Source organism: Dermacentor albipictus, chromosome 1 (assembly GCF_038994185.2).
Source record: "Dermacentor albipictus isolate Rhodes 1998 colony chromosome 1, USDA_Dalb.pri_finalv2, whole genome shotgun sequence".
Classification (NCBI taxonomy): domain Eukaryota; kingdom Metazoa; phylum Arthropoda; class Arachnida; order Ixodida; family Ixodidae; genus Dermacentor; species Dermacentor albipictus.
Window position 1 is genome coordinate 77,475,451 of NC_091821.1, and position 25,672 is coordinate 77,501,122.

Genomic DNA, 25,672 nt, shown 5'->3' on the forward strand with positions numbered 1-25,672 from the left:
ATATTTTCCGAGCTTTATTACGTAAGTGTTCTGTACTCCTTGATTACGTAGTGCCTCTACGATTGCTGGTATCTCTACTGAATCAAATGCCTTTTCGTAATCCATATAAGCCACATAGAGAGGCTTATTGTACTCTGCAGATTTCGCGATAACCTGGTTGATGACATGGATGTGATCCATTGTAACGTATCTCTTCCTGAAGCCAGCCTGTTCCCTTGGTTGACAAAATCCAGTGTTAACTTTATTCTCTTGGAGATTATTTTGGTAAATATTTTAAATTATACTGGACGCCCTGCGAAGCGACGACCACCAGACCCAGCTCCGGGCCGTCCAAAGGGCTCACGAAAGGGCGGAGGCTCACGGGCTTCCCGTCCCAACGTGGATGCGGCCCGCGACCCCTGCCGACCACTAAACCAAGAGTGGGTGGGGAGGGGTTCCTCAGGACCCAATAAAGTTCTTTCCTCCTCCTTCCAGTTTTCAGGGACCCTTGCAGTCGATAGACACTTCGTATAAAGAGCCGCCAGTTTTCCAAGCATTACGTCTCCTCCATCTTTGACTAAATCGACTGTTATTCCACCTTATCCTGCCGCTCTTCATCGTTTAATGTCTTGCAGGGCCCTTCTGATCTCATCGCTAGTTATAGGAGAGTTTCTGTATCCTGTTCATTACTGTTTCTAAGTGAACTATCTTGACTCCTCTGGATACTGTATACAGGTCAGCTTAGAATTTTTCCGCTGCTTTTACTATATCTTCAAGATTGCTGATGATATTATCCTTCTTATCTTTTAGTGCATACATCATGGTTTGTCCTATTCCAGGTTTCTTTTTTACTGATTTCAGGCTGAGTTCATTTTTACGGCTTCTTCAGTCCTTCTCATGTTATAGTTTCGAATATCAGTTATTTTCGCCTTGTTGATCAGTTTTGACAGTTCCGCGAATTGCGTAACGCTGTGCGGCCGCCAGTCCCATACAACCGCGTATATAGCGCAGGACTCTGCGATTCTAGAAGTACTGCGCTCACTGCGAAAGGTTAGAAAAACACCCGCATAAGCACAGCAGAGAAGTGGCTACGTGAGGCGGTTCGACCGATAACTGTAGAAGCGTCATTCAAAACAAGTAATTGTTCTCCACTTCCGGCGGCCTTTTCTCTACTTCCTTTTTAAATAAAAAGATGTTGATCCATAAATATTCTCATAAACAACGGTTAACTTTTTTATTACTCGCTTTTGCTTGCGGTTTGGTTGTTGCCTTGGCTCTCTCCCTTAGTAGATCGCTTAATTTCTCAACTCTCAACTCCTTGCGATTTTTGTTTCCAGTTGGCAATTTTGCACGAAAAGTGCTATACAGTTGGGGAAAAATAGACAAGGTAACGGGCAACAGTCATCTTGCTTATGGGTTTAAGGGTTATTGTAGGGTTTCATGATGGACGCTCTTTAACATTATTTTATTTCCCACCTTATCTAACCCATATCACGTGTATATGGTTCCGGGCATCTGCCAGCGTCGGGGCGAGCCGTAACTCAAGGAAACAATGAAGCAAAGGGATAAGTTAAACGCAATTGGCGTTTTCTCCGGCCGCAACTCGTTCCATGAGAGTACAGACCAGCTGAGTAACAGCCGCATCCCTCTGCTGGTCCCAGGATCAGCCTAAACAAAGAAGGTTGAACTAACAAAAGCAACAGCTATGCGCGTGACGGTTGAACAGATCGTGACAAATGAACGCATCTCGAGTTAATCGCGCGGGTGCGGAATCTACGAGAAAACTGTCCTTCACATTACGAGAGAAGCCGATAACTACCGCCATCTAAAAGGAGTGAAAAAGGCAGCATAATGCTGACCGATGAACAGCTGCGAAGTCTCAACACTGGTCTGGCGGCGCTTTAGGAATGTGTGAGGAGTGGTGGTGTGGGTGGTGAGGGGGGGGGGATGCCACTTGATTTCGGGGGGGGGGGCCGGGCCCCCCCGGGCCCCCCCTTGGGTACGTGCCTGGTTCACGCGCCCCGCCGCTCCTATCCCTGCTTCTTCTAGTCGCTCTCCGGCACATTTGTTAGACGCCCAACGGGTCACCATAAGTGCACCGCGCAAAAAATAGAAAGTAAGACAGGGCCCTATCGCTATCGGCCCGCCACAGCTGAGAGGAAATGTGTTAAGGAGGAATGACACGGTATATATACCGCTCCCTCTATATCGCCATTATTATTAACTCTCATTTAATCATTTCTGAAGAATGCATTCATTGAATTAAAGGCATCGCCACTCACTCCACCGTGTTCTCAATTTTAAATGTTCCATTCCGGTCGATGCGTGAAATATTGGCAAAGGAGTAATGATGTGCTGATTTTGTTTTTCTCATCAACTAAAGTCAGCGTCACCAAACGGCATGCAAGGAACACGAACACACAGACGAATGCGTTAGCAATTGGCAGTAGCTGTCGCGCGTCAACGCCAAGTTGCTATTTCAGACGATTGGTGCGCGCGTCGCACACGCGTCGCGTGTTTTGCACGATAGCACGTGCGCGCGTGCCAATTTCTATAATGACCACCGACGCCGGAAGGAAACGGGCGAATAATAGTCAACCATAGCATTGTCTTTCCCGGAGTACTTCTCTCTCTGTGTGTGTTCCGATCTCCTACACATTCTTTCCCATGACGAACATCGAACTATTATTGTCCTCGTGGCACCACTGTTTGCATGTCGGCATAGCTTGTGAATGGTGTAGTCCATAAACATAAACGTTGCATGAGATTACACGTTCAACCGCATGAAAATGAAGTCGGTCGTACGCGTCGCATTAATGTTTAGTGCATTTTATTTAACCACTTCAGGAAGGCTTCTTTTCACACAAATTCCAACATGCGTGCTGGATCTGCATAATTATTTACGTTCCATCAAACGTACGTTTTTTTTTTCAGCTCAACCAACGTTCTGTGGCGAAGTCAGCTGTGTCAGAGTACGAGCTTGCAAAAAGTGCGTACATTTAGATGGTTGCCCTACAGCTTACTCCCACCGATCTCGGTGAGACTTACCTTCGCTGCATGTCAGGCGGGGTGTGCGGCGAAGCGGAACAAGAACACCGACTAGCGAAGTCGCGATTGGTTAGTTTCCTACTAATCCTGATGAATCTCAGCTAAGGCAAAAACACCTGTAAAGAATAGTAATCTTTTTTTTTTATGTAACAAGCACAATGGGAGAAGAACAGCTGTACCTATAAACAGGGTGAAAGAGAGGCTGGCACATCAGCGCGAGGCGAAAGGAACACACACTGTTATGAGTGGTAAAAGTGACGCGTCGCTGAAGCGTGCTTGTTGTACCCCTCCCCCCCTCGAAACAAGAACAACAACAACAGCTGTTTGAAGCAACATGTCACATTGCGCACTATGAAGGGGCCCGCATTAAATAACAACTCGTATTTAGCCATTTCGAACTATCAAATTTGCGTACCGTAGCGCCGGCGGTGTTCTGGAGGTACAGTGGCTAGAATACTGGCCATTCCAGACACTGTACTGGAGTCGACCTCCACGGAAGTTACTCTTTTATGAAGAATGCTCTTTTATGAAAAGCCAGCTCACCTCATACAGAGGGTCAACCAGCATGGAGAATCCGTCAACTCCTGGATAGTCCCGCAACCGGCTGGTGAGAGAATCCTGTTCGGCAAGTTTGGCCTTGAAAGGCACTCCTGCCACCGAATCATGGACGTGGTCTGGATTGCTGCGGTCCTATTCGACAGAAACACCCCGGAAGTGTACGCTATAAAGCAGACCTTTCTTTTCTAATGCACCATTGCGAGCTGTCCTACGCGGGTATTGGCGAGAAGGATCCCCCTGCCTTAAGAAAATCAGTCGATGGGACGCTTTGTAGAGGATAGCGTGACACCAACCTTCGCAAGAATGCACAAATTTAAGAATCTCAGGCAATTGCTTCAGGTCGATTTTTCTGAAGCTGCTTTTTAAGCCAAGCTGCGTACTGACCGATCTCGAAGTTCCACTAATCTAGCTGTGCTGTCTCTAACGGACGACATAAAAAAAGTATCGATTCGCGAGAGTTTGTCGGGTTTGTTTTTTGGACTTAGAAGCTTTTGACGCGGTTAACTATCAAGTCCTGTTTAATAAACTTGAGTGTTATGGTATAACCGATTGTGAGCTAACATTCTTTAAAGAAGACTTTAACGACAATACACAGTACATGCAGCAAATACTTTCTCTGTAACAAAATGTATTAACCAGGGTGTACCACATTGCTGAGTTCTAGGTCCTTTGCTTTTCGTTCTATATATTAATGTTCTTCCGGATTCTCTTTAATCCTCCAACTACGATCGTTGTATTTTATACGCAGATGACACAACCATATCTTCATCCGATAAATCTATTACTACTCTTAGGTACTTCAAAGTTAAGCATTGCATTCAGTAACATCAGGACATGGTGTAGCAACTATTACTTACTTCTATAATCCTCTAGAACTAAATTTAGGTTGTTTAAAAGTGCTCAGAGGCCCTTAATTTTTATTCCTGAACTAAAGCTTGCAATTCATTCAGTTCCCGCTTGCAATGATGTTACTTTTCTTGGCATATATCTTGACCCTGACATTTGGCTGCCAATTCCAACATCTCAAGCAGAAGACTGCGTTTGGTAACCGCGCATTAATCAAAACTCGCCTTTTCTTTTTATTGGGAGGCTCCGCTAGCATTTTATTTTGCTTTCATTCATAGTCACATTAATTACGGTATTGTTTCATGGGGCAACACGTACGCTTGTCACTTATCAATGCTACATATCCAAAATCAGTCAACTACGCATTATAACTTCTAGTTCCATGCAATCCAATGCCTCTGTATTACTTCGCTGATACAATATCTTGCCTGTTAATTGTTTGTTTCAGTTTAACATAGTCGTCTGATTTCACAAGTTGCTTCGTAATAACCCTACGTGTTCGTTCATTGCAGTTGACTTTTTGCAGAATAAAAGTGTAATCAATTTTGCTGCTAGCAACAATTACGGCGAAAAAAAAAATCTGCATTCGCTGCAGTTTCTCTTTGGAATAAATTACCATTAACTATAAAATCCTGTACTTCGCTTGAAATATTTTAAAATTTCGGCAGAGACACTTAAGACTGCTTACGCGTGGGAATGCGAAAGCTATATAGTCGCTTTGATGAAATTTTTTTTTCTGCGCTTTCCTTGTCCGCGCAATCACTCACCTGCGTTTTAACTGCGCCCCAGTAAGGCCAAGTGAAAGCGCGCCAAGTGTCTCAACGCGCTCGCTTGCCCGCGAGGAGTTCATAACTCGAAGAAACGCTGAGCTGTGTTCAATTGGACATTTATTATCTTTATTTTATAGGCTCATTTTATACCCTCATGACGTGGCGCCACCTCCTACCCATTGGCTGCGCCGTCACGTGCCTAACGACGGACGCTCTATAGGCCACACCTTTAGTCAGCCAGATGGCTGCCGCGTGACGTGCGCAATGACGCACGCGCTAGGCACACATTCAGTCATCCAGAACCGTGCTCATACCCGCCGTGGTTGCTCAGTGGCTATGGTGTTGGGCTGCTGAGCACGAGGTCACGGGATCGAATCCCGGCCCCGGTGGCCGCATTTCGATGGGGGCGAAATGCGAAAACACCCGTGTATTAGATTTCGGTGCACGTTAAAGAACCCCAGGTGGTCGAAATTTCCGGAGACCTCCACTACGGCGTGCCTCATAATCAGAAAGTGGTTTTGGCACGTAAAACCCCATAATTAAAGAACCGTGCTCATGTCGCACAGTTCTGGATGCGCGCTCATGTCGCACCCACATGAGACCCAGACCGAAATTTACCTAATACTGTTTTCAAAGGCGTTAATTTACTTTGTTTACAGGAACCTCCCTGAGAAATTTGACCCTTTGCAGTCGGCCGCTTTTGGTGCCATGATTCGGTCACGCCGCCGACTACGACGCCGGATTTTTGCGTAATTGGGCATATAATGCTTTCGCATTAAAAGTTCAATTAAGTATCATTTCCTGCGATAACTGTACACCGATCTTGGCGGTGTATCTTGGACTTCTCTCTCATATGTCACTTTTTTTGTGATTTATCGATGTTATTTTCATCCGTGCTTGTTTCCGGCTTTGTTTTATGCCATGCTTTTCAAGTTTGCTTGATTTGAAATGAAATGTGTAACAATGAATTTAATCTGTCAATGTTATTTGATAATAGCGTTCATTTGCTGTGTGTGGATATCATTATCAATGTTATATTATTAACCGAGGGTTCCACTACAGTTCTTTCATTTTGGGACCCTCGTCTGTATATTTGTGATGTTGTAACTACTTTTTCGGAACCAATAAATCCAAATCTGATATTACACTATCGCTGTCGTGTCCTAAAATGTTATGCACAACTGAATATGTTGTCGGTTTAACATGGAACTCTCCATGAAGTAGATACCCGAATGCGTGGAACTACAGCCTAATTAAAAATATATAACAATATACCCTGCTTTTATTGGTTCATATACCGCTTCACCGAAACGAAACGACAGAGCGACATAAAGCACTATATGTTCGTCACACTAAGCTTTCCCGGTGTTGGTATTAAATCATTCCACGCCAAACGCACAAGCCGTGAACTTCTCTCTCCAAATTCTCTCCCATTTTTATTTTAACATTTTGGCTTACTACACTTAGTTAAACGCACTCGTAAAAATATTTCTGGCAAAAACCATTTTTGTCTGTCTGAGCGCTGTTTGAATTTAACAATGGAAAGTAAAACGTGGTATACAAGAAAAAAAAAGTGCTAAATAGCAGGAGTGCAGCAATTTTTCCCGGATAATTGAGGGAGATAGCGTTTTGATGCGCGCCCCCCTATTGAGGCCTTCATAATATTTTTGCTGCATTTTTTGTCGATGCGAAAATTACAATTTCGGGCAGGTTTGGCAGTTTTTCAATAAGAAGTTCAGCTTCCTTCTTAGTTATTTTGTTAACTGAGAATAGTAATCTTAAACATATATAATTTGTCAAAAATGGTTTGGCATGTAAGAAAAGCGAAACGTACGAGAAAAATTGGCTGAATTTGAAAAAAAAATTGCTCATTTGCCCTGTGTTCTGCTATAAGTAGACTATGGGTGTAATTCATTAAAACATTATAAGACAGTTAGTAACAGGACATGTAAAACTAATTGTTTTAGGAAGTTTGAGCGCCGCATTTTCTTAGCCCTGATTTCTTCTCCTTTTTCTTTTTGAGTGCAAAGAGTACATTGCAGTAAAGTACATTTTCACTGCAATGTACGCCTTGGTCTGGCGTGAAATTGATGCTGCGATGGCGTTTTTCCCATGAAAACGCTGGAGGAGTTGCGTATGTGTGTCAATTTGCGCCTGTCTCCTTGCATGAACAAAAGAAGGTAGCCTTCCGAAGCCATTAACATGTGTAGGCGTGCAATCAACAATGACGAACTGGTCATCGCCATTAACGAAACTTGATATTGAGCGACTTCGCCCTTTTTTTGACGCTTTGTAGTAGATCGATCGCAAAATTATGCAAGTAGCAGAAACCCAAACAGGAACAGGCGTCATCGGGGAACACGCGGAATGAATCCACCGCTGGCCTATATAGCGCTCGCATGGACTGACATTTCTACAATTGCCTTCGTTGGCATCCGCATTTGGTAAGGGTGCACGGTATGGGCAGAAACGCACTGGCGAACGGCGCTGCTCCGATTAATCACTCCAAGACGCCAAAACTCGGCTACAACAACAAAAAATATTGTGAGAAAATGTTAACTAAAGAGTGCTCTGTAACTTCCAGCGTAGGAAATAAAGGTCGCTCTCTGGGTGGTTTACTCTTCCTCTAAAGAGAGAGAGAGAAGGGATCTGGCGTTTCAGGTGCCGAAACTACGATTTGATTATGAGGCACGCCGTATTGGGGGTGGGAGGTGGGACTCTGGATTTACATTGACCATTTGGGGCCACGGGCTCGCGACCTCGAGCTTAGCATCGCAACGCCATAGCAACGAAGCTACTGCGGTGGCAACTCTCAGACCGCTAAGATACACACAGCCTCGCGGCGTGACGTGCGCCTCCGGCCTTTTTGATCTTACCAGAATGAGGAAACGGTGTTCGAGGTCTGGACTGGGCTGCACACAGCCAAAACTGGGTGCTCGGGCAAGCTCGTGGCCCGTTGGGTCGAAGCTGGGCGTGAAGCCCGCCTTTCCTGTGCACAGGTAGACTTGGTCGATGCGGAGACTAGCGCTGAGCTCTTCCAGCGGCTTCCACAAGACGCGGCCGAACAGAGTCTCTCCTGCCGCGATAAAAAAAAAGCAAGAACAGAGAGGCCACAATCAGTGCCAAGTCGAGCGTAGTAGATGCAACACTTGCCTTAAGATGTAGCACTTGCCAGTAGTACAGACCGGTATCGCTGAGCTCCTGTGCAGCGAAGCTAATAGAGAAGATGGCGTGCACAAGACTCACTTGGTGCGTCGAGCAGGGTCGGAAAATACCGTCCTGCATGACTGGGTTTCGGCAGCGTCTAAGTGCTCAACACAATGTGCTGGACCTGCTAATTAAGTCACATGGAACATTACATTGCAGACGGTCTGCCGACACTTGCTGCTTTTATGGATGTCTCCAAGGCTTACGAGTATACGTGTCTCAAACAGCCATCATCAGCCAGTTACAAGCTATAGGCGTCACGGTTTATCTCTTGCTCTTCATACATACGTTTCTCAATGATCGCCGCATCAGAGTTCATCTTGGCGACACTTTGAGCGATGAAATTAGTATATTTCGCGGCATACCACAGGGGAGTGTTACTCATCGGGTAATTTAGATCAAGGGTTACAATTCTGCTATCTGCCATAGGCAATCTTTAAAAAATTTTGCTGCAAACCGGCTATGAGTCGCACAATTGCTGTTGGCGCTACACCTCATGAGAGCGCATAAAAAGTTTATTGAGAAGCATGTCGGCTTCAACCCATGCCTCTTCTGCAACTCACGCGTTCCCTGCAACGCGAAAGTTTTCTACCAGCTTACCCGTGCGAAAGAAAGAAAGGGGAAAAAACGAAGTAAAGGTTGCGTACAGAATGTCATGCGTCTAACGGCACGTACAGAACATGTTTAAAATGTGTGCTAAAAACATAGAATATACAGAAATGTTGCAGTACCTTTACATTAGGTATAACAACTATTCTTGCTCTACTTCTTTACAGCCTTACTAAGGGAAGGAATGCGACCATCCAATTGGCTCCAGTACAGCGGTAACGATTCAGCTATTTTCTAAGCTATTTTCCACTATCCTCACGCAATCCCGTCGATTGCGTGTCTCTGTTGTGGGTTTTATTATGAACAAGGCTCCCGTATGAGAGCCGAAACGTCATTAACTTTTCAGTTCTTTTGGTTGGTGTATCTTGTCGCACTTCTTCAATATGTATTTCCCCGGCCAGACGGGTTACCGTGAAACTTTGGATTTAATTTGCACGCATTATGCAGGCAGCAATAAATGTTGCTGGAAGGATACGAGTGAGGGCCGGTACGTCAGCGTACAATGAGCTCACAAGTGGTTAATTCTTTAGTCAACAAAATCTACAAGCTTGCCTGGCAGAATGGGTTTCTTCGGAGAGGGTAAGGCAGATGCAGTGAACAAAACGCTAAGCATGACAGTCAGATTGCGATCTCGGTAGGAACAATATGTCATGGAGTTTTTAAACATGCCTATGTTTATTAGGCAAGCGCACACGCAATCTTAGCCGCAAATACAGGCCATTTCGGTTGCTCGAAAGTGCTCGTAACCAAAGCGCGACCAAGCTTTCAGCATTGTCGGACAATCGCGGGTAAGCTTAGAAACAAGCACGTAAAGTCGGCGTCAGAGGTTCACATACCGCACGATTTGAGAAGAAGCTGAATATTTCTGCAGCCTGCAGGGAACGCTGCTTGGTATTCAGGGGCCCAATATTCATAAACCTTTTGGTTCGTAGGTGCCATTGGCCGGCCGCCTTCGCCAATAATATGTTCAGCATCAGAATTGGCTGGAATTTCCTCTTACGAAAAATTCTAGCGTAAAAGCTCTTCGTGAATACGGGCCCGCATTTCCAGCCTGTACTGTGGTCTCCTTCGACAACAGTACAACGTACTGTTGTACTCTTTTACTGGCTGCAGCATAACAATAGCTGATCGGAAATTCAACATTTTCGTGCCTCTCGCGGATCGTAAGCTTTCGACGGTGACAAGCCAATCGGTGACAAGCACACGTGTGTACCTCTGAAGAAGATGCGCCTCTCGTCGACGTCTCCAAAACCGTGCGGCAAGTCCCTGGGGTCGGAGAGGAACTCCTCCCTGCTGCTGAGCAACTGCAACTCTGTGTCCATGTTGTAGACGGCACCGTCGAGGGCATTAATGGGCTGCGGAGCCAGGACCAAGACCTGGAACCTGCGGCAGGAGTCGGTCCACGCGTATGTAAACTCGCGCACGACCTGTAGATTGCCCCTAGAACTTGCAAGCTTGCGTCAGCTTGCGCATCGAAGCCGTGAAAACAAAGGTCGCAAAGGCGCACGCATGCACGCTCCGGAGAGAAAGAGAGAGAGAAAACAAGCGCTATCTTTGCCAGTTTTCACTCTTATTTTTTTATTGTGTGTGCCTGAGTGCGTCTATTAGTGACGCGCCTACCTTATCCTAAAGGTGGCCTTCTTTAATTAACAGGAAAAGGAAATCTATGGTATTAGCATACTTGATGAAAAGAGCGCTACAAAGACGCGGACTAAAAGAACAACATGTACGACGGACAAGGCGCGTCTTCGTAGCGCTCTTTTCATTAAGTATGCAAAACCAACTCGCCCACATCAAGCTTCTGCTGCTATGGTATTAGCCCAAACATGTCTTGGGATTATGTGTCTCATAATAAGGATTGAGCAGCCTTTCCTTTTCTTTCTTTATTTCTTTCTTGTTTTTTTATAGAGTGCAGTGCGTGTATATATATATATATATATATATATATATATATATATATACATACATACATACATACATACATACATACATACATACATACATACATACATACATACATACATACATACATACATACATACATACATACATACATACATACATACATACATACAAGAACAAGAACGGTGGGGGAAATCAGTGTAAAGGTCTGGTGCAAGGTGATCCCGTGATAACTAAAGGCATGTTAAAGAACCCCAGCTGGTACAAATTAAGTTGTAGCCCTCCACTATACGGCATCCTTCACAAACCACTGTGCATTTCTGAGACGTTAAACTCCACTACCTAATTTAACTAATTGCCGGTTTTATTAATTAACTTTATTTTGTGTTCGCGCAGTCTTACATTACTGCGTCCGCCCGACTGTCCGAGGTAATACTTTCCACACGATAAGAGTACAGTATATGTAATTGATGTCTTACAAGCTCTAAACTTCTTCCTGTGTTTAACTTGGCAGCTAGGAGCACTTTCTTTTCTGGTCTTGTTTTCCTGCACAAGCTCATAAATAAATATAAAAATAAAGTCGGCAAAGTTGCATCAGATGGTTTTCTCTCCCTTTATTGTAAGCAACATAAGTGCTCCCCTCTCTTCGAATCAACAACCATTACTGGTAGAAATAAGGGCGAACTGACTAGACTTAGAAGTCGAGAATTTATGCCCTAGGGGATTCCTGTATCAGCAAACCGTCATTGGCTCTCTCTGAAAAGGAACTGAAATTTTTGCGCATGGCTTAACAATATCCCTTATAAAAATGTTTCGCTCTGATTGTTTATCTGTTCACGTTGCTGCGACTCATGTTGGCTGAGTGTATAAGTACGACCTGCTTTTCGATAATAAACATTGTTGGAAATTAGCACTGTGTGTGTCCCTGTGTGTCTTCTTTTGTTCCGTCTTTTAATCGCGCTACCGTACACTCCTTGAAGGGACTGTGCGTGCTAGAACGCAAAGCTGTCTCGTAGCGTCTGTCCTTGAGACAGGAATGGGGACGCAGCGGTCTTTTTGGTTTGACGTCCGGGCTGCCTTATCTGCGTCATTATTTCCAGTGATATTTTAATGGTCTGGTATCCATTGATAAGAGATATCGTGGGCTTTTTCTCTCTAGTGATGGACAAGTTCCACGATTTCGAACGTCAGTTCATCGTGAGGTTCATGTCAGAGAAACCACTGCAAACGTTGTAAGGTCGACCTTGAATAACAGAAGACTGCCCATTTTCCAGGACTGTATTGTATTGCCTCTGTATTGATCGCATCAAGCGCACGGCGGAGAGCCGCGAGCTCTGCAGCTGTAGACGTAGTGACATGGGAAGTCTTGAACCGCTTGGTTATTCTCATTGCTCGTATAACTACAGCGCCGCCGGAACTGATTGATGTAGTTGATCCATCAGTGTAAAAGTGTGTGCAGTCGCTGTATTTCTCGTACAAGAGAAGTAAAGTTAGTTGCTTGAGCGCTGATGACGGCAAGTCCGACTTTTTCTGAAGTCCTGGGAGTGTAAGGCTTACTTGAGTATACTGCTCACAAACCATGGCGTAATCGAAGGCCTTGCCGCAGGTGCGTACCCTGACATAAGAGAGGCAGGGTGCGCGAAGACAGTTGCACTGAATGTCGTGTGGAGCCTTTCTACTGGGAGCCTTGCGAGGTGGTGGGTGTTGAAGTGGCGAAGTGTTTTATGTGCATGTGCACGCATTGTTTCAATGGTAATGTGGGTTCTGATAGTATAATCCTGAGCGATTGCAATAACTTCTGTCCTTGACGCGCCCCGCAATAGACCAAGGCATATCCTGAGGGCTTGGGCTTGGATACCTTGCATCGTATTCAGATTAGTTTTGCAGGTGTTGAAGATGACCGGTAAAGTTGCAGCATAGGGTGTATCGACACTCCCCAGGTCTTTCTTGCTAGGAACATAAACACATGGCAAATTCCCGTCAGACATTTTTTCACATAATACACATGAGCGGTCCAGGAGAGATTTTTTTTAATAACCAGCCCCCAAAATCTGACTTGTGCTGTACGAGATCAGCTGTCCGCCGACGTTTATCACGTATGGAGACATTGTTTTCCTGGTAGATTCCACCACTGCACACTTTTCACATGATATTTGAAGTCCTTGTTCCCGAAGGTAAGATGATGTTAAAGTGGCTGCCTTCTGAAGGCGCCACATTAGGCGCCGCGCGCGAAGTTGGAGTTGCGTCACACCCGGCGTCCAAATACAAATATCGTCGGCATAGATGGATAACCGAACGGTACACGGAAATATTTCAGCGAGTCCAATGAGCGTTAGATTGAAGAGAGCTGGGCTCAATAGTCTGTCCTGAGGCACCCCACGGTTACTGTAATGCTGCAGGGTTAGGCCATCCTCGCAGTAAGTATGAAAAAGGATATCTTTTACTAATCCGGAAATATATCTTGCCGCGAAGTCCTACTGCCTCTAACGTGCTGAAAATCACTTCATGTGTTACGTTATCATATGCTCCTGTAATATCCATAAACAAGGCAGCTAGTAATCGTTTGCAGGACTTCTGGTCCTCGACGTACGTCACCAAGTCGACAACGTTGTCTGTGGAAGAACTGCCACGCCTGAACCCGACCATTGCATCGGGATATACCTCGTAATCTTCGAGGTGCCATTCTAATCGTGCTAGGACCATCCTCTCCATTAGTCTTCCAATGCAGCTGGCAAGTGCAATCGGTCAGTATGATGAAATGTCTACAGGCAACTTGCCAGACGTGAGTAGTGGAGTTAGGCGACTGGTCTTTCGTTCCTGGGGAACCGTGCCTGTCTGCCAGGAACTGTTGAGCAGGAGCATTTTCCGAGCTTCTTCGCCAAGGTTACATAGCGCATGGTAGGATATACCGTCGTGTCCTGGCGATGATCAACGCTTGCTCAAGGCAGCTTCGAATTTGTCCATAGTGAAAGGACTGCCCATGCCGGTGTCGCGCGTAATCGGTGAGTGGTCGAGCGCCGATGTGTTCCAGCCGGACTGGTTTCGCCAGCGATCCTCCTTCAGTAATTGTCAGCGACGTCAACCTCTCTGCGTTGTTAGTGAAGGGTCGAAGACATGAAAGGGTGGCGCTGCTGAGGGGTTCCACGGAGACCACGAACAGTTCTCCATATGTGAAACAAAGGTTTTCTTGGACTCGCAGAACGACATCCATCTTTGCGGTGCGAGTTCATCCATGCGCCGCTGAATATTATTCTGAGTTCGTCTGGCCAACCTCAAGTCATGTACGGATTTTGCACGTCTTTGCTCCGCACGACGACGAATTGCACGAAGCTTCTCCAGCTCAATTTCGTAGTCGGTGCCTGTAGACGTCCTCGAAAGCGAATCCGTGCCAGCCTCTAGGGCATCCTTTTATAGTGTCATCTAGGCTATAGAGGACAAGCCATCGCGACAGTTGTCTTCCACAATTGATTTGAACATCGGCCAGTCGATACACTGGGTGATGCCGGGTAACTTAAAGTCCGTCAACCCTTCAGCTGACTTCAGCTTTCATGCTCGGAAAAACGCATTTATGCAGCACGTATTCAGCAACATACAGCTGTATCAGGAGTTTTTCGTGTTACTCTACAATATTCTCATTGTCACTTTTCATCTAATTACAATATTTTAAAAGTTGATAAATTAATTACGACTAATTATGCAATTAGACGGAATGCAAACAAATACTCCGAGTATCTCCAAGCGACGCCAAACAACATTACCTTGGTTCTGTCCAGCTACGTGGCATTTGAATATTTTTAAATCTTGGTGCATGGAAGTTGGGACACCCTGTATATTAGCAAAGTAAAAGCCACACTGCTGGTAAATTCACTGTTTATTCCTAACCGACATGGACCCCAGAAAAACGTCAGACGTTCCGGTAAATGAGTTACGCTACGTTAGCGTATATTACAGTGTTACAAAACGCCTACGTTACCTAAGTTTACTTTAAAGCTTTAGCGATAATTTTAGCAACATTGCAAGGAAACTTTATGGAAATTTAGCGACTCTTCTGCCTTACTTTGGCGATATGGTTCAAATAATTATGGCAACGCTGTAATCATGGTACGAACAAAGGAAGTGCTCCCAGGTCCTTTCCGAGGGAGTAAGCACACGTCTAATATTTAACTCTCTTTTTTTTCCTTTTCTTAGTTTACTCTTAAATCGACCACCATTTAGAATGGTGCTCTAAATGGAAGGAAAGCCACCTAATTACACGTCGGTGCGTAGAAACCACCTCGAAATCAGGGACCAACAATGAATTAGTCGAACTTTGGCTCGCAGTCAAATTCGTACCTCAGCGGGTCGAGCGACGTGCAGAAGTCCTCTGGAGGTATTTTGTACTCCTGGGTTGGCGCGGCGACGCATGGTACAAGTTCCAACTCGTGAAGACCCGAGTAATCCTTGGGGAAAACGAATAGAAAAAGGAGGGTACACTGTATCTTTTCGAACTCGCAGCGGCGCGGACATTTCGTTGGCGCTTTTATACCAAAGGTGGAAATTGGGCCTGCCAACGAAGAGCTGTGACCTTCAAGCGAAAAGCCGGGGGACAAGAGACTTATCCCAACATTTTGCTTAGAACGACAGAAAGCTGCGCTAGTTGGTAAGGATTCAGAATGCAAAAAAGAGGTGAGGCGTGCAGACAGGACACAAGAGTAGAGAAGTGGACACAAGTGGAGAAGCGGCGTTCGTGTTGTCCACTTGTCTACTCTTGTGTCCTGTCTCCACGCCTCACCTCTTTTTTGCATTATGTTATCTCAACAATCCCGTCCCCTCAAAGGCGCGGACTGGGTGTCAGTGCTTAAAATGAGCTCTCGGAACGGTGCGCGTTCTGAGAAGCACAAGCCATTGTTGTCGTAAGCGTGAATAGAGAGTACAATGATATAAGGGAGATGAACACGTCGAATAAAATGCGATGCATTCTCTCTTATTGTCGCTCCGGCAACTGACTTCCGCTCCGGACTCACTGATATTCTGTGTCTTCAACGCCTCGAGCTGGGTCTGCTAAGGGAATATTGTCGGTCGATCACTTTTGGGGGCACTTTTGTTTTATCGCTGGAATGACAAGAAGCAAATTTAGCAGCCGCGCAAGTGTGATGGCCTCTTATTTTCACGTGGCAACAAGGAAAAAGAATAGTAAAATAAAATGAAAATGTTACACCGTGAGTAGCTACCCTGCGCTGGGGAGAAGGGAATGTAAAGAATAGAGATAGGAATGCGCGGTGAACGTGTGCACGTGCATACACACACAGCATTACGCGGTCACAGCTAGGCGCTTGTACGAGACAGTCGATAGTTCCGAAGGTGTATCTGAATGCGATGTGATCGATCGGCAATACAGCCCCTTTTAGCATTCACGGGCGCTGAGAGAAATACGACTAAATATGGCGCTACGGGTGATTCGTGCGCTCATACATCGGGAGTAAACACCTTGAAGCTGTGCTCGGACACAGCTTTCCATAGTTGCGACGGTGCGTCGAACGATGGCTCGGCCCACAACAGAGTGAGAGAGTAGTGGCCCGAGTCCCCGGACGCCGGCTTCGAGAATCGGCCGCGGACGTCCTTCTTGGTCGTGTGGCTCAGCGCCAACATGCCTGCACGCAACCGATGAAGAAAGCGGGAACGAGACGTCATTCTGGGCACATTCTGCCTTCCAGGGTCTGTGCTAGCACACCTTCCCGTTGTTAGAGGAACAGTAAGATAACATATTTCCACGCGATTACTTCGAGCACGGCACGATTGATTACACTTCTGCTGTGACAACTACTATGCATATATCACTTTATACTTCCTGTACAAGATAATGCCGGATATTTCTCTCTATTCAGTGTGACAGAAAATGACGTCGAAGTGTAAGACGCGTGGCAACGCCACTTACGAATTTTTAACGACATCTTTCTTTTACGGCAGACAGTGTGGCAACAATTCAATTAATTGTTGCCGAGGCTACTCTATCGTCGATTATTAAAAAGAGAAGAGAAATGTAATTCCACCTGGAAACCTTTGGAGATGTCCCCCAGCAGAGAAAAAAAAAGATACCCTAATCCGAGAAGAAACTTAGAAATATGGGAAGTAAACGAATTAATAATCTATTCAATGCGAAATTCTCAGCAGGCACGCTTCCTTCACTACAGGCTCGTGCGCTCCCCCTACAGCACATACACACGTATGCGGTCATACCGACAGCGTAAACGCGACGGCTACATTGTACCGCTACTTTGTAAGGACAGCTGATTTTGCCTGCTATAGTGAGCATTCCGGGTTCTGGCTATTTACGCGAGCTCAGTGGTGTCCGCGTGCACAACTATGCACACGCAGTGCTAATAAAGTCCCTTAACTACTGAGAGAACTTAATCGGTGGTAGGTTACAGCTTGACATTTTATGTGACTCTCATTTCAATAATAAGAGAAACCTGAAATGTGTGAAAGGCCTTTGCAACGTGCCGCGGAAACAAACAAACAAACAAACAAACAAAGCAGCAAGCAAACAGAACAAGAAGAATTATGGAGACCAAACGCACTACGATTATAGCGCCTATGCTGGACGTTTAAAACTGCCATGTCTGTGACGTTTGACGCTAAACTACCTCTGCGATGACACGTTCGGAGATACGTAAGCGGCGTCCTTATCTCACCAGCGCGTCCTAGCCACGTACGCATTTGGATTGAACTCACTTCAAGCGGCGGCAGAAAGCAAAAGAAAAGTTCGCACACCATGTAGAGTCCAGGCGTAGCAAGCGCCCGTCGAAATCATTCGATCCAGCTACAATCTGTCATCGTTTGAACCCCTGTTACCCACAGTATGTGGTATGTGGTAAGTTTCCACGACTTAACGCCCAAATGCCTGAGAACGTGCCCGAGTACGCGCACAACGGTAAGGAACTTGTTCCGGCATCTGCGCTCGCTAGAAAAGGAGAAACCTTTCGCGGTGACCTCGGCGCTTACCGTGGAAGAGCGCCTTGGAGAGCAGATGCACGCTGAGCCTGCCGTCGCGGCTTAGCGACACCCTGGTCACTGAAACTTTGGCCTTTGGCGTCGCTCGCGTGCCCAGAGGCCGTTCTGACCACAGCGCCGGCCCGTACGCGAAGCTCAGCTCCAGCTGCGAGCGCCGCTCCACGCTCGTCCATCGAGGGGCCGCCTCTCCAAAGGCTGCGCCAACTACCGGGAAAGCCAGCGTCGCGTACAGCGGTAGCCGCGCCGTGACAAACCGTCGGTGCGAATCGGGCTCCTATACAGGCATCAAGGAGCGTTGAAAGATTGCGTATAAGTACGTTAAGCAAAAGAAGTCACGCGAAAACATAAATCAGCTTTAACGATGTTCTGAACATGCAAATCATTTAGGCTATGATGATGGTGCCTTCGGAAGCCGCGATAAAGGATAGGTTATAATGGTGTCATAAAGGTGTATACTCCGAGCGTGTAAAAGTTCTGCGGTTCTTTTCTCTCCACAGGCCTCGGACCCGCTGATGGCTACTTCACTCACCTCCACGGTGAAGAGGCCATTGGATGCACAGAGGCACGCACATGGTGCGAAGCATGTATAATCGGTCCCGTGTGGATCTTGCAACATATAAGTGCTTCCTTCCAGTATTGATCAGTATTTCACTCAAAATAGGGCGGTATAGTAATGAGAAGCAAGCCATCTACTCCTTAACACATTTGGAAACGAGCATGTTCAATGACAACGTTCGTTAGATTACCCTCGCTCCATAACGACTTTCCAGTATGTCTTCAATTCGCTGCTTGGCTATCCTACACCGTTTTATAGACGCCTAAACATGCGCAAAGGCAGAAGAGCAAAGCGTTTGTGGAGTAAAACTGCTGAGAAACATTGGCTATTCATGGCCAAGCGCACATATTTCTATGTTCGAATATTGCGCGTCGCTTTCAAAAACTCATTCGTTTTGTCAAGAGTCTTCCCGTGGTTGCGCACCTTGAAATCTTCGAGCAGCACACCGCCACAGACGCCAACTGCATCCTTGAGTGATATGGCGGCCTCAAACGTCCATAGGCACCGGTCCAGATCAAGGTGTCGGTACAGTGCCACTGTAGGAGAACCGCGGATCTCTGGGTCGTTCTGGTAAGGCCTCGCCTCCCCTGTGACAGGTTCACCTGAAACGGCGCGTTTTGTTCATGCATGGTCTTCGTGCGTGAACACAGTAACAAACACCGCGGGTGAGGCCGTGCACAAACTGTGCTTTCTGTTCATTTGTGGAAGAACGAGCACAGTGTTTCAACGAGAAAAAAAAAAGAGACAGCGAATTTTAACCGGGTTTTGAGACAAAACATTTCTGCAAGGAACACTCGGCGCCCACGTACCGGCCGCAGAATTCATGAAGGCGGCAAACGCCAAGTCATGGTCTCCGCGGCCCGCTACATTGGAGCAGACGTGCTGCTTCTGCGAAACAACGTTCCCGAAGAGTTGCTCGGCGCTGGGTAGCGGATGCGTCGAGACCAGAGGCAGCATGGAGTCCTTTCGTAGAAAAGAAAGCAAGAATGCGCGCATTTATCAAGCCACGGGAAGCGCACTGCTCGTTTCAGTTTTATTTAGCCACGCACTCGCACGATGAACTCCGCGCGCTGTTCGCGCTTCCTATCGCGGCAGCGGACGAGGGCGCATATGGCAGGAACGCTAGAAAGAGCGGTGGCATGCATCGCGGGTCGCTAGCAAAGACGAAGATCCTCAAAATAGTTTCTTATCACGGAACGCATAGCAAGTAACTATGAATACCGGCACAACACCAGGACCGGGCACAAGTGATCAGAGCTATATACCCTAGACCGGACATCTGAGCTTATAAGCCTAGCGGCTTCAAAGGCCTCTCATACCACGGCTTCCACAGGAGCCCCGCCACATTTCGGCTGAAGACAATGAGTATTATGTTCGCTCGCGCTGTATCTTAATTAGGAGGAGGAGTAGTATGAGGAAAAAAGATTGGGAAGACAGGGGAGGTGAGCCAGCGTGTATAGTTTAGGAGCTTTTTAAAGCGAGTATACCATAGAGGTGTTGTTCAAATATTTAGGTCTTCTACGTCGAACTCGCAGACCACGTAATTTATTCCTGCGCTTCGACCACAAGTACGACCGCCAGGCGGCTTTATGCCAATATCGCTATGGGAATTGCCCGCTTACCGCTCGATGAATTTGCTGTCATTCGGGAGCTACACAGTAAACAAAACAGCGCGCACAAGAAGTATCAGGCGTGGTGCATTTGTCCGAAACCAAACCACATACGCAAGTGACGGATTTCAGAAGCGAACTGTTCGAAACTAATATGCTCAATTTAACATTACGTGCTCAGTCCCATCGTCTCTTTTCCACCCACCAACGCGAACACCCTCATCATCTATCCGCTGCAAAGCCACAGGAAAAAATCATCATCATGTGCCTCGTCAGGACTATACGATGACAGGAATCAACGAAACTAAAGCGATCTGCAGCAGCGAGAAATATTAATAATAGTTCGTACGCATGCTATCAATAATTTGGCAAGCAAACAGCACGCTTGTACACACTCTGTGCTTTAGGTGAACAGTAATGCGCAAGCGATCAGGTTGTGCTGAGGGACCGGTGCCGTTCAGATATTCCATGGAGGCAGTGACGTCTTGCACCTGTTGTTTGCCAGCAGGACAGATACCTGCATAAAAAAATTCGAGGAAAGTCGCAGCAAAGGTGTGGGACTTCTTTAATGTATACACCTCGACTGATTACAAAGAGTTGTGCGTGCTCTGCAGCACATCTTTCTAAATTCATCACTGTGCTCTGCAGCCTTTGGAAAAAGCGTTTGTGGAATGTATCGGCCAGCACACTATGCACAAATTCTATATTGGGAAAGCACGAGATGGTGCACGCACAGATGCTACATGTGGCTATTATGCTGCTTACATATCCATCTGTTTGCTTATAAAAGGAACTGTTAGTTGTCGCCAAAATGCTTGCTTTTATTGAAATGCCTCTGTTCGTGTATACATAAATAAATAGCAAGTTACAGTTACAGCAAGTTACAAGTAAATTTTCAGAACGTTGTTACAGACTATTTGGCATAAGCACGGTGAAACGTGATTCCTGGCTTCTAGCATCACAACATGGGACCTCGCTTTAGTGCCCGTGTTTTATATTTTAATCGACAAGTGAAGCTTACAGCTCTCGACTGCCGATCACATCGTACTGAATAATGTAACATGGTGAACTCATTCATATACTGTGAAATGCGACACGCCCACCTTTAGTGCTGATGACCACAGGGTCGCTGAAAGTCCGTCGGTGACCAAAAGCGCCTCGTGTTTCCTCAACGATGCACCTCACAGTAGATCCTCCTGGGAGGTACATACTGTCAAGGACCTGCGGAGATTCACCAAATACTTCAGTCCCAACCCAGAGCGTATACGTACAGTTGAAGCTCCCGGCCATTACCATATATACTTTATACGCTATCTCTTGAGATAGCGTATAAACTATTTGTGTAAGAACTTCCCCGGGAAATGTTGAAAGGCATTAGGCTACGCTGTTGGGTGTTAAAACACGAGCACCCCGAGAATTATATGTGCTCTGCAGCGTTTCAGGCCTTTCACCTGAGAAACGAGACTTCTGTGCCACCAACTTACAAAGTATATTGTGTGCTAACTTATGTGTTCTGCGAACCGAAGTCATATGATGCTACGCATTCACAAGCTCGCCTGATCATCGCAACGAGATTAGTGCGTATGAAGGTGTTATATATTGTAGGGCCTTCATGATCTATATCGTGCCCTTCAACAATTAGCCGCAGTTAAAAGCGGACCGTCTGTCATTGTCTATCATTCCTCCTATATGTCTTCTGTGGGCCTGCGAAGACGGGTGTCCAACAGTTTTCAGTCTTGTCCCGATGTCCGCATGATTTAAAAGTGAATTATTCTTGCCTGCACTCTGCTTTTCACTTCAACAGCTTCGGGGCTACGAGGAAGCACTGTGTCCTCTGTTGCTCACCCGCTGCTGTACAGATGCGAAAGGTGTCTCCCGGGAAATGGGCTCGAATGTGACCGAACCGTCGTCGTCCGTAGCTGCAGCATCCCATGTGTACTGCAGGGTGCTCGGAGGACCGCTCCTCGTGGATCCCTTGCAGCTGGCGCCCAGAGTGGCAAAGCCCGGGTGATGCGGGTCGCACGGCTGCAAGAAGCAATTGGGTGGGAACCAGATGGCTGATCCTGCCGAAATACCGGACGCAGCATTAACCCGTCATCGCAAGTTAAATGCACCTTATGGTAGTGTGTGTGTGTGTGTGTGTGTGTGTGTGTGTGTGTGTGTGTGTGTGTGTGTGTGTGTGTGTGTGCGTGCTTGCGCGCGTGCGTGTGTGTGTCTGTGCGTGCGTGTGCGTGCGTGCTTGCGTGTGTGTGTGCGTGCGTGCGTGCGTGCGTGTGTGTGTGTGTGTGTGTGTGTGTGTGTGTGTGTGTGTGTGTGTCACATACGCATTCAACTCGTCGTATAAACTACAAGCTGCATGTTACCGGGACGCACACGACGGGGTATCCTGCTGGTGCCGGCTGTCCCAAGTGGCCCTTGACGTCGTCATAGTGCAGCAGGGACACCACCTGTGTCAGGAAAGAAGTATGAAAACGCGCGCAGTAATTAAGAGGACTACGAAGATGGCGATGATAAGTGGACTACGCGGTTCACTTTCATCTTGGCAGACTAAAGTGCAACATTCATCGGAGAATAACAATTGCCACCTCATTAGGGGTTCGCGCGTCTAGGGCAACTGAGTCAAAAAGACCTTGCATACACTCGGCTTAGCTTCTGTGGTAGTAAGGGGTTTTAGTCGGTTCTCTGGTCCGTTCTTTGTTGGAACGGGAAGTTTCTTTGATGATGATAGGCAGTGATGATCAAACGCAGAGAGGAAGCGAATAGCGATGCAGTCCAGATGAACAAGAAGTGCTTAAAATAAATGTTTCTATGCAGATACATCACAGATAAATCAAATTAATTACCACTTGAACAATAGAGCAAGCAGTGCAGGCACGTGCCCAGGATTTTTTTTTTTCGGAGGGGGAAGGGGGGGACCCGCAAGGTAACTTTTCTATGCGAATGGGGGGGGGGGGGTGTACTTTTACCAGTACAAACGTTAATAATTCCCACCGTTCACTATAAAGGTGCGTAAACCCGCAGAAGAGAAATGAAATAAGGTGTATGTATCACAAGCACGCCTGTGATATACACGTATCGTTTACTTGGCAAACCAGGAATCACATCAAACTTGCTCACGCAAAGAACAAACGCAGGAAGGACACAGCCAAGAACAAGTAAACAAACGAAAGCGTAAAATGAAGATTTCTAGTAGTGTTTTTCTATTTAGCTCTGGAAGAATTATCGAGAAAGATATATTTGCGGGACAATCACAGTTCTTTTGCGTCCCTCGTTTACTGCTCTACCAAGTTAGGGGCCGAAACTTACTCGTATTGTTATTCGGGAGGTTGCGTAATGAAACGTGGCCACCAGTCCCGTGCAACCGCGTAAAGCGCACGAAGCTGCGGATCTGGACGTACTGCGCCCCCGCGGTAGGTTAGAAAAATATCTACGTAAGCGCAGCAGAGAAGTGGCTACATCAGGCGGCTCGAATGACAACTGTAGAAGCATCATTCATTCATACAGGGAACCATTCTCCACTTCCGGCGGCGTTTTCTCTACTTCCTTTTTACATAAAAGAATTTTCATGCATAAATGTTTCCACCAACAACGGTTCAATTTGTTAATTTTTGCTTTTCCTTCCTGTTTGGCTGTTGCCTCGGCTCTCTCCCTTAGTAGATCGCTTAATTTTTCAACTTCTTGCGACTCTTGCCTCCCGTTGCCAATTTTGCACGAAAAGTGCTGTACGATTAGGGGGAAGAAAAAACCAGACGAGCTAACGGGCGACATTCATATTGGTTATGGGTTCCACGGTTACTACAGGGTCTGATTGAAATTTTGAATTTTTGAAAATGTAGATCGTTGAAAGGATATCAACGGGGCCTTTCCAGCGGCAGCACCTTGAGATTTCGAAACAAACATCGAAATAATGAGAAAGGCGAAAACTTTCCGCCATTTTTTAGCTGGGAGAATATCAATCTGTGTCACGCCCTCAGTTCAGTGGCCTTTCCCTTGACTCGATCAGCGATCGCTTCCACGCCTCGGCCATGATAATACTGTAACAGTAGCCCATTGTTGACCACCGAATAGCTGTCAAGTCCCAAGATTGATTTGGCGGCGTTTTAGGAATATGAGTGAGGAGTAGTGGCGCGCGGGGGGGGGGGAGGGGGATATGCCGCTTAATATCCGGGGGAGGGGCTTGCCCCATCTCCCCCTGGGTACGTGCCTGAAGCAGTGTCTCATTCTTCGACTGTCTGAATAACTGTTAGAGCCCAGACTACTGTATACAGTGCCTCGCTGATCGATCATAAAATCTGATTACAGCCTAGACTCCTTTTAACCTACATTGTGCGGAGCCTCATTGATCTATTAGCAATTCTGATTTCAACCGAGACTGTGAGACAGGACATTGCTCGGGTTAATATAGCTCAAACAGACAGAAAAGGGCGGTAGGGTCATTGACTTTTCCCATATATTCAATTGCCAATGAGAGTCGAAAGGTTCGTATGCCACAACCCACAGAGATATGCCTACTCTTAAAAGTAAAGGTATTGGAAAACGAACATTTTTTTTCTACACCTACGTAAACCTCGCGCATTTCCACGTAGTCAGTCACGGCTTCAGCGAAAAACGCTAGGCACGCACAATTTATTGCCATGCCATTTCAAACCTCGGCGGCGTCTCTACAGCCAGCAAAGAGTTCGGGAAACGGCGCCGCCGCGGCACCGCGTACACCAACCTCACTCGAAGTTTGTCTCACGGAGACAAATTATGACCTTCGGCGAAACACTTCGTTTGCAAGACCACGTTCTCCGAATTCTTACTTCACGTCCGTACCGCGCCTCCACGGCGCGCACTGTGACTCGTCACTCGACATCACCTGGGAAGGGTGGTGTCGAGTTTTTTGTTTTCAGTGCTCTTCCGAGCACTGCAAAACAAAAAGAAAGCACAAACAGTTGCTGCCCGGACATCGCAGGGGAGTGGACCCCTTCCCCGTACGCATAACACGCAGGCAATTCGCGATGCTGTGAGAGTATACGAAGCAAGCATGCGGCCTGCAGTGGTGCTTAAAGCAAGCTCGCCTTAGACGGCTACTTTCGATTAATGTTCTACTACACGTGCACGTGTCATCCCATGACTTTCAGAACGGACGTCGTTCGCGTGAAGTACTAAGAGGCCTACTCTTCGCGTGTGGTCGCCTCTCTGGGCAGAATATTGTTTCACAGTGCATTGGTTCAGGCCCTTCGAGTCTTACTCACAACTGGCACGGTGAGAGCACTGGTAACTGCCGAGCTGATGGGCGGCAGGGCCGTTGCATTGGCTGACTGGGTGTATTTTACGAGCTGAGCCGGATGGAACTGGACGCCTTCCATATCTTCAACCAGCGTGCGCACATCAGCTGGTCTTCGGTTGTTATCAGCCACATCTAGACGAAGGAAGGAAAGAACAAGATAAAATCGCTTGATACAAACTGTGAGCACATTTATAGCTACGCGCACTTCGAAATCTTCATTATTCAAAATGTAGAAGAAACAAAGAAAAAGAAGCCACATACTCATAGCCAGCCTGAATCGAGTACTGCGTCAAGCAACTCACTTTTCGATGTCACGCGTCATGCG

At 46.6% G+C, this 25,672-nt stretch overlaps 1 protein-coding gene across 2 annotated transcripts in view; it reads right to left on the reverse strand.

Annotated features, from left to right (window-relative positions):
• LOC135917626 (extracellular matrix organizing protein FRAS1-like) overlaps positions 1-25,672 on the reverse strand; it is an 83,345-nt gene that overhangs the window by 3,613 nt on the left and 54,060 nt on the right. For both annotated transcript variants that reach the window (XM_070522711.1, XM_065451196.1), the window contains exons 5-17: positions 25,313-25,479; positions 22,439-22,522; positions 21,921-22,100; positions 21,179-21,296; positions 20,471-20,592; positions 19,275-19,428; positions 18,889-19,067; positions 17,901-18,183; positions 16,386-16,549; positions 15,252-15,358; positions 10,231-10,400; positions 8,078-8,277; positions 3,571-3,717 (exon numbers count right to left, since the gene is read on the reverse strand). In XM_070522711.1, coding sequence (XP_070378812.1) covers positions 3,571-3,717; positions 8,078-8,277; positions 10,231-10,400; positions 15,252-15,358; positions 16,386-16,549; positions 17,901-18,183; positions 18,889-19,067; positions 19,275-19,428; positions 20,471-20,592; positions 21,179-21,296; positions 21,921-22,100; positions 22,439-22,522; positions 25,313-25,479 — 2,075 coding nt within the window. The remainder of the gene's footprint in view (positions 1-3,570; positions 3,718-8,077; positions 8,278-10,230; positions 10,401-15,251; positions 15,359-16,385; positions 16,550-17,900; positions 18,184-18,888; positions 19,068-19,274; positions 19,429-20,470; positions 20,593-21,178; positions 21,297-21,920; positions 22,101-22,438; positions 22,523-25,312; positions 25,480-25,672) is intronic.